General features: G+C 37.2%; 1 protein-coding gene across 3 annotated transcripts; it reads right to left on the bottom strand.

Annotated features, from left to right (window-relative positions):
* Window positions 1–4,843: 4,843 nt before the first annotated feature.
* On the bottom strand, window positions 4,844–8,913 carry LOC149244773 (Phototropic-responsive NPH3 family protein). 3 transcript variants are annotated; one of them, XR_016246767.1, is made up of 5 exons: window positions 8,784–8,913; window positions 7,896–8,501; window positions 7,152–7,697; window positions 6,196–6,707; window positions 4,844–5,367 (listed from the first exon to the last, which is right to left on the bottom strand). XR_016246767.1 is itself a non-coding variant. In XM_089374990.1 (4 exons), the coding sequence occupies exons 1-4, from the start codon at window positions 8,865–8,867 to the stop codon at window positions 6,276–6,278; spliced, it is 1,668 nt and encodes a 555-aa protein (XP_089231116.1). In that variant the 5' UTR covers window positions 8,868–8,913; the 3' UTR covers window positions 4,844–6,275. The 3 variants fall into 3 exon arrangements, 1 of the variants encoding a protein (XP_089231116.1); XR_016246768.1 differs by having other exon boundaries at window positions 6,226–6,707; XM_089374990.1 differs by having other exon boundaries at window positions 4,844–6,707.
* Between the last annotated feature and the right edge of the window lie 347 nt (window positions 8,914–9,260).

The following is a 9,260-nucleotide window of genomic DNA, read 5'->3' as shown; positions in this document are numbered from 1 at the left end:
AATAAAGTTTTCAAAAAGTGTTTTATATTTTCAGTGATGTAATATGATTTATAAAGTTCCAAAGTTGCGTTTTCAAAAGCAAGTGTCAAAGTACATGGTGGGGCCAGTACACCATCGAAGGATAAAATCGATTTCCAAAGCTACAAAGACCAAAAGAGCTTCTCATTTGCTCATTCCAACTTTATAATACATCTCGCCACCAAGAAAACTCAGTTTCACTCTCAGACATGTGATTCCTTTCCACCATCAGTTCATCCTTGGAAAGATTAGATTTCCCTCTCATAGGGCTTGCCTGGTTTCATAGTCTCTTTGGTGGAATTGTTGAGAAAAACCCTCAAAACTAAGCTCAATTACCCTCCCCCACCTTCCATATATCCCCATAGACACATTCCCACACCCCTATCCCTCATCTACTCCCTTTTTCCCAAAACCCTAGCTTAGACCCTACATTCCTAGGCTAGGACTGTGTTTCTCTCTTTTGGACCCCTTCTCCTCATCCTTTCCTTGAAATTCCACTTTCCCCTGCTCCCTAACATCCCTCCCTATCTCACCAAATTTTCCCAAGAATTTAGAGACCCCCTAACCCCTCCATTTCACTCAATTTCAAAAACTGCCCAAATCCCCTGTTTTTCCCTACACTAAACCCTAATTTCCCCTTCCATTGAGCTAGGGTTAGCTATGGATTCAAAGACCATTGAGGAGAGGAGACATAAGGGAGGTTAATCAGCAGGTATGAGCCCACTTCAGCACATGAGATCATTTCTTCACCATTTCTCAAGTAATCATTCCAAGAGACAAATCATTTGCTGCACATAGGGACATTTTTTCTTCAAAGTATGTTTCTGACCAAATGGAGATGAATTTTACAAAAGTGAAAGAGGTTTTTGTCAATGATAGGCCAACGAACAAAAACCTCCTTGATTTTATGTACAGGGGTTATGATTTGGGAGAAATGCCCAAAATATAGTTGCTACAGGAGAGTTGCTGCACTTCTGGGAGTAGTCTTAGGAAAATGCATTTTTCTCTATCATGAAGTGTCCAAATGACTTGCTTGCTTGATGATTCAAATGATAACTAGACACCCACAGCTTTCCAATGAGCTATCAAGAGCTGAATTTGGAGTAGGGGAAGGCCCTAAAATCACTATCCAAACTTTTCGCTGCGTTTTGTTGTGAGCACGCTACGTTTTTCCAATTTTAAGTGACCAACTTCAAACTTCAATTCATAACAAATGGAAACCTATTTTTGAAAACTGGAGGAAGAGTTTTTTCCTAACATACCAAAGAACAAAAACCTCTTTCAATTTTCCCAAACTCCTTATGGTTAGAGATATATGGCTCCATCTTCGAGCCCTATTTTTGTAAAAAAACCTAGAATTTTTGCAAATTTTAGCACGTCATGGAGAAGAAAACGCAGCTTGCTCCACGTTGCGCTTTTGATGGAGACCTCCAAATCACCTCTTGCTTACATTTTTGGATTTGTCATGGTCCATACATCATTTTTTCCCTAAGGGGAGCATACTTCAGCAATATTTGACAGGTGAAAAAGTCCAAAAACCATAAATAAAAAAAAACCACCTTTCTGCCACCCTGCGTTTTCCAGAGTACTTGTGGGAGAATGCATTTTTGAGGGGCTAGGAGTAACCTTTTTGAGCTCCTAAAGAGTCCATTTTGTAGCAGACATCCTCAAATTTCCAATGAACCATCAAGATCAGAATTTGGACTTCAGGAAGGCCTTCAAAAACCAATTTTTCCAAATTCATTGTTTTTTCTTTAGTTTCGTTGTGTTTTCTCAAAAATTCGCTGCGTTTTGCCTGTGGCAGTTTTTCTCCTGTTTGGTCAATTGGATTCGAATTTCTATGGTACAATTGATTAATCCTAATGTAAATATGATGTAATAGTGAGTAATTAGTCTTGTTAAAGTTGTTTTTATGTAAATTTAGCTTCATTTATGAGAGTGGTTGGAGTCAAAGTTAAATGGAGGAGTTGTTTTAAACCTCCCTAGACATTAGGGTTCGGTTGGAACACCTCATGGAGCAGTTCCTAGACTCATGGATTCGACCCCTAAGAGCAGCGAGATGTTGTTTTGGTATTTATGTATCATTTTCTCAGTCATAGAACAGGTTGGACATTAGAGGAGAGAACTCTTGTAGCTTGTACTTGAACATTTTCAAGAAATCAAAGGATGCAGTTTGCAGCTATTATCTAGGAATTCATGTGCAGTAAGTTTGTGATGTTGTATTTTCTCTGTTATAGTTTTATATGAAAGATATTCATCTTCCCTTTCCATTCATCATTTCTTCAGTGGTTTTTCCTTAAAGTTTATAAGCAAAATTCTTTGCATAAAGCTTTATTTTGATGGGAATATCATTGTGTGTAATTTTCTTTCTTGCTTAATGAATTCATGGTGCACATGCTCATTAAGACCTTATTCTTCTTCCAAACTCTACACTACACCAACAAACCCTAAAGCCATCACAAAATTATTGCTACCTTGCTCCTCTATACCTTTGCTGTTGTAACCCTTTGATTCTTTGACCTAACTACCTAGTTTTCATCCCTTATCTAGCATCAAAACCCTAAATTTTCAAAACTTACCTAAGCCTAGCATATCTAGCCTAAAATCCTTTTACATTCCAGTCAACCTTTGGCTGTGATTTCATAGAGAGAGCCCTCTCTGGTTTGGTAGGGCTAGCTACTAAACCGAAAGCTTGGCCTGTAGTTACCTCCATCGATCTCCTCTTAGCGTGGGACATTGTGGAGGATAACATGGTGTATGGTCAATTTAATACTATGAAGAAGATGGAGTTTTGGTTCTAAGGTTTGTTGGGTTTCTCAATTACGATTTTTCAAGGCAAATCTCTATGTATTGTGTGTGCACAATTGTTGTTCTTTCTACTTTTCTTAAGACTCTGTATGCATTGTTTTATTTCAAAGGCGTAAAACTTACAAGGAAGACATCATGATAAATTCATCCAAGTCTAGGTCTCTCACTTCCATGACTTGCCTTTGACACAATTGTCTCTACTAGCCATTTCTTAACAAGGGTTGAAATTTATTATATGTTTATCATCTTTAGCAACATTGGTCATGTGATCATAGAATTCCCTTAGATAGTTGATGGTTCACTCATTAGCTACAAGCTAAGTCACCTGACACGGGGATTCAGGATTCGTAGATACCGAGATTCGAGTGTCGGATTCAGACACGTTGCCCCCCGAAACTGGACACATAGGATTCGTTATATATTGTTTTATTAATATGTATATATATATATATATATATATATATATATATATATATATATATATTAAAAATTAGATATTTCTTACACAAATTCTCATTAATGATACAAATTCATTGATTTCAAACATAGATCTTCATTTAGATGTTAGTTTTACTGTTTACAAAGTAAGTTAGTAACATTATAGCATGCATAGTACATACAAAATTCAAATATCTACATAAACCCTCACAAACCTCATAAACCCTCACTCATAAACCCTCACAAACCTCATAAACCTCATAAACCCTCACAAACCTCACAAACCTCATCAACCCTCATAAACCTGATAAACCCTCCCTCATAAACCTCATAAACCCTCACTTTTTTGGGATTCGAATCCCAAAATCGAGACACGAAGTGTCCTAACGGGACACGACCAGGATTCGATGGTGTCCTGTTAGGACACGTGGTGTCCCATTTTAGGATTCGAATTCCCATCGAATCATGTCAAATTCGTGGGATTCGGACATGTGGCCTGTTTTGGACGAATCTGGTTTCATAGGCTACAAGTTAATGTTACTCACAATACCACATGAACAAATTCTATAGGCTTTTCCCTCTTGAGGAAATGGATACTAAGAAGTATTTCATTTTCATATGACCCATTTACTATGAGATCTGAAAGAAAAAAAAGTTCACCATATTTACACATATTTACAGAGTTCCCTTGCTATCATTTTTCGTTACCCCAAACAAAGGTATTTATATCTCTATCTTCAATGGGCAATGTACTTCAAAGAGAGAGATCTATGAGAATCCTCCAATTCTATGCCCACTAGATTGACTACATCTTTATCTCAACCTGTTACTAGAGTAGAGGTGTCCAGATCTGACAGAGACTCCAACCATGGGCATAGATGTGATTAAAACAATGAGGTGAGTTCATCCTTCAGTCACTTAGCTATGCTACAAGGCTAACTAGACATGCTAACTTCACTTGGATTGGGTGATCAACCACCCCCTCTTACTCCTAGTTTAGATCTCAGAGACAACCTCCCATCACCAATATTCTCTCTTTCACTAGTGATCTATCAACCATGGATGTTAGGATATCTTGAATCTTCAATGAGGACCACCATACATCCCCCTAGGTTAGTCCATCCTAGGCCTCTTAGCCTAGTACATACTCTAAAAAATATAATGAGGCAAAACATCAAGGATCATACAATGATTAATGGGAGATCGATTTGGATTTATTTTCAAGAAAAATGTTTAGGGAAACCCAAGTGATGCTTCCCACATTTTTTTATGACATCCCTAGTAAACCCATTTGCATAGACTACTGCATCTAACCAAGGGATTTGAAGCAGTCACTTGCTATGATGGAACTAGCAAAATGCCAAACAACATTAGCGACAACCACTTGATCTAATATTTTTTTTCTTTCTATATCAGAATAATGATAATTTGAAATAAATATTCTTTTTTGAACTGTGCAACTCATTCAATATCATTTAGATAAAATTATGTACCCAACAAAAATGTATCAATTGCTAAAATATTCAATTTAGGTATTCAAACCAAAAGCATTGACGGAGTAAGAAAGATGGTGTCTCTCTTAACTCTAAAAGCACTTTAAAATTGCAATTATGGTCCTAAATTGACTACTACAAAACAACTATTTAGAATTATTTATCCTGTTTTCTTCTAATGAGTGATGATGCTATTTATACAGGTGAAGTCTGAGCAAATTTATCAGATTCACGCCTTATTTACATCAATATGTATTATAAACATGGCCAGAATGCACATGGGTATCTTCCAAATCATGTTTTTTTTTCTTTTACTAGGCTGAGCCCGGGCCAGGGAGGATCACCCCACATCATGTTTTCTACTTATTCTAACACAAGACTGTTCTTTTCAGCAGTTAATAATTAAAGAAACAGCAAGTGCTTTCCAATGGAACAGTACTGTACACTATAGCGAAATTTTTTTTCCCTCTCCCTCAATCCTCCCAACTGTTCAGAAGTGTATCATTTCACAAAAGGTCGTTCATATATCATCCTTGCAGATGCCAGTCCTAGTTCGATGAAGATTCAGTTCTTTCACAAGCACAGTTTCTTGTTCCAAGTGTCCATGAAACTTGAGAAAAATAAGTGGATTAGAACATAGTGTACCACAATCAAGGCATTGACATTTACAAAAGACCTGCAAGAAGAACATACATATACATGGTGTCTCATACAAATGCAGGGAAAATCGTAGCAGTGCTACTCCTATGGCATTTAACAAACGAACGAACGCACGCAATGCAAGAGAAAATGAAGAAGAATTTGCAGACGTTGAGCTCGCAATATCAAATACAGGAATTGAAGCAACATGGCACCCAAGAATAAAAATTCCCCGGAAAGAATGAGGAAAATCGTGGAACAATAAAAATCAAGGTTAAGAAAACGCCAGAGTAATACCTTTAACAGTAAATATTTTGATACAGTCCATAAAGTGCAACATAGAGCAAATTCTGGTTTCACAAAGTTTGTGAATAGATGTTTGCACTCAAATTGCAGATGACGAAATAAACAAATGGTAGGGAAAAAAATAGAATGTATGCAATCCAATGTACAAGAACTACAGGAAAATATAGTATTGTCAGTCGTTCCCTTTCATCTGCCTCAGAAGACAAAAGGACCACGAAGCAACAGGGATATACGTATATGAAGAAGCGTCCAAGAAAATTCATAAATAAGAAGCAGTATTACTGCAACAGTGAATGCAATGGAGTCTGTGAAAGGGGAGTAAGGTTGTCTGAACAAAGTGTTACAGAGTATATGGATGCAAGAACTGAGAACATGAAAAGGTTGACCTTACAATTGCAGAGGCAGAATCAGAAAAATCTATTGCATCGAAAGACAATATTTCCTTTTAAAGCATGAAAGAGGAAAACCGAGATGCCATGATGAGAGCAAAGACCTTAGGAGATGGAATGTCTTCTTATTTTACCAAGTTTTGCATGAGTGGTTTGATCAGGGAGCTTAATGAACGGATTGAATTTACCAAGCTTTTTTTTTTGAGACAGAATTCAATAACTTCTTCTTGTAAAGAGGGGGCTTGCCACTTCCTGGTTTCATGCCTGTCTGATCCCTTTCCAAATTACTGAGACGGATTCTCATCCTTGCTACTTCAAGCTTCAGGTCCTGATTCTCCTGGTGGAGGGCCCAGAATTCATCACATGGAGAAGATGCAGCACTCACCACTTCACTATTGTGCATTTCTCGAGATCGCTGACTAATATCCCCCTCCATAAAATTTATAGATATTGCATTTCGAAGGCGTTGCTGTTCAAAGTACAATACCTGAACAACAATATGAACTGGAAGACGCTCATTCTGAGCAGCGTGTGCACATGCTTCTGGAGAGAGCTTTTTGCAATCCATCACACTACATACCTTTTTGCGTTCTAGATCATTTAAAGATGGATGGGCCTGCAAGTTTCAATTGCGAAGTACAGATCAGAGAAAAACTTGCAAGGCAAAATAAGTTGAATCATATTCGAAAAGGTATTCTAAAATACATGCATATTACGTAAAAAAGAGGATTTTGTATCCATATTTCCTTATTTTGGCTTATCCTCCTACGAATGAACCTCTTATGTTTAACAGAGAATTACAAGAACATGATATTGGAGAGGAGAACTATGACTCAGGATGCAGGAAAGTAACGTAATTTCCTCGTAGGAGCAGAGTTTCTAGATTCAAAACTGCATGTAGAAGTCATGTCAGCACAGAGCTTTCAAGGAATATGCTAACTACTATCCTGATGTCAATGGTATTTCTGAAAGGTCAAAAGTCAATAGAGTTTTAGGTTCAGGTAAATGCATTCAAGTACAACAACAACTACATAAATATCTTGCCAATAACCATGCCCACCTTCAAGTAAATATCAATAGCTCTATATATACCATCATCAACTGGATGGGCTTGTTCAGGTATCAATTCAGCAAGTCCAGTGAATTTGGAAATGGTCATATTTGCATCTGGAGCTGTTTCTGCAAGATAGTTCTCAAGGAGCCTGGCAACATTCATCAAATCTGTCGGAACAGGTGAGAGATAATCATCAGGAGCATACAGAAAGTGGGTCTCCAAATCACAATGTTTCTCCTGTTCGAGAAAGTTCACAGTTATCCTATGGACAGTATCCACATCAAAGACTGTATCACCACTGTAAGAAAAAGAGGGAATGAGAAGATCATCCAGTGTTGCTTGTTCAAGCTGCAGGCCAATCCTTTGCTCCAAATCCAGTCTGCATGCAATTGTATTCTCTAGATATATTGCAACACGAAGAAGCCAGCATAGAAAGCCTACAGGAATGGTGTTTTTCTCTGTTGGCAGAAGACTCACGATTGTTTCTATTAAAATCCTTTGTTCATGTTCCTTTCTCTGTTCAATTTCCCTTCTTGATCTTCCAAAACACTCCTGTTTGATTTTTGAACATTTAATGATGAGTTAGAGGATAATTTTTTTTTTAAAAAGACGCAAATTTCTTCTATTCATATGGACAAATAAGAAAAGTGATACATTTCTAGGGAAAACATTTATGGACGAAGTTTTTACAGTCTTTAATAACGAACCAACAAGACATCTGATCTTTTTAAAAGAGCATTGCTTTCTTACCAATCGTCGCAATGATCTCTGAGCATAAAACATGAGCGCTGCTCCAAGACTTCCCTGATTCAAACCTCTTCTTTTCATTTCTGTCAGAACCCTTTGATAAAATCCAATTTCAAGAACAACTAACTCTTCAGCCCACCAATCTATCATAGGCTTTATCTGTGAATTTATAGAACTCACACTCTCCTTACTCCTTGCCCTATCAGATGTAGCAAAGTGACTATCCTTGCATGCTTTGGATGCCACAACACCTATGCACCTGCTCACAATTTTAAGGTCTTCTGCTATTGGAAGAAGATTTTCACACGAGTGCAATACTGTCACTGCACTAGAAAGGGTCTTCAGAGCAGCTTTATTAATGTAAGCCTCAGTCTGAGCTACTAAATTTGCATCAGCATAATCATCTGTCATTTCTAGATACTCAGCAGCACAGCGCAGCATTGCAACATTTGTTGTACTGATTTCAAAATTAACTCCATAGCAGAACTTTGCAGCTAGCTCAAATGCTTCAGCTCCACCTGGTATGTCTGAAAGATCTATCATTGATAGATCTGCATCTTGTCCCACCACCAGTTTGTGAATGTATCCACTCTTTGAGACAAGAGGAAACTTCATCCAGAATAAGGGAAACCAGTTAGAAATATATATACTGAATTACAAAACTAAAATATTGAGCTTTGGATTTTGCTGTTTCAACAACGCACCAAGCACTGGTCTTTGTAGACCTGAGGAAATTTTGAAGGAAAATCAAGCACTGATCTTCTGAGCGATTTTGGAATTTCATAAACCAAATATGAACCATTTTTAATGGGTATTAAACTACTAAATATCTCAAGAATATATATTTTATAAAACTTATCCAAAGGATGTACACTAACATCTACAGTGTACCTTGTGCAAGGAAAATCTGGCTCCTCCTGCTTCAACTGTGATGTCACTTGGAATCTCCTGTGAGAATATCCTGTTTAAACCCATCAGCAATGTACTGAATCAGAACTTTTGGACTTCAAATTCTTGAAGGATAAGCTTATCATCTACTTCTATAATGATATTTTTCCTGTCTCTTGGTAAACCACCAAAAATTGATGCCATAAACTCAGTAATTTTGAGTGCCTTAAATGCTCTCTCTCGGAAAAGAAATTTTAAATGATATGAATCCTTCAGTAACTTAGAATGATGTTTCCTTGGACAGCTCCTATCAACCAATATGGTGTCTTGGCACTGTGAAAATGTGTTGATTCATTCATTGAGCAATAACAGTTGCATTGCTCCATTGAAGTCATTATAAGTCAAAGAGAATAGCACTCCAATAATTAGTAGTGATTCAAAATCCTTTGCCAAATATGACCATGTTCAAACTTCAAAGTA

Source organism: Pinus tabuliformis, chromosome 8 (assembly GCF_031772625.1).
Source record: "Pinus tabuliformis cultivar Carrire ecotype Pingquan chromosome 8, CPIR1, whole genome shotgun sequence".
Classification (NCBI taxonomy): domain Eukaryota; kingdom Viridiplantae; phylum Streptophyta; class Pinopsida; order Pinales; family Pinaceae; genus Pinus; species Pinus tabuliformis.
Note: the sequence above shows the minus strand (reverse complement) of the source record. Positions and strands in the feature narration are given on the sequence as shown.

Excerpts from the sequence above, each read along its gene's own strand:
- LOC149244773 (XM_089374990.1), bottom strand. The coding sequence starts at position 8,867 with ATGGGTTTAAACAGGATATTCTCACAGGAGATTCCAAGTGACATCACA. Across the intron at positions 8,502-8,783 it reads CCAGATTTTCCTTGCACAAG|TTTCCTCTTGTCTCAAAGAG; the intron begins GTACACTGTAGA and ends TTCTGGATGAAG. Across the intron at positions 7,698-7,895 it reads AGAGATCATTGCGACGATTG|GAGTGTTTTGGAAGATCAAG; the intron begins GTAAGAAAGCAA and ends AAAATCAAACAG.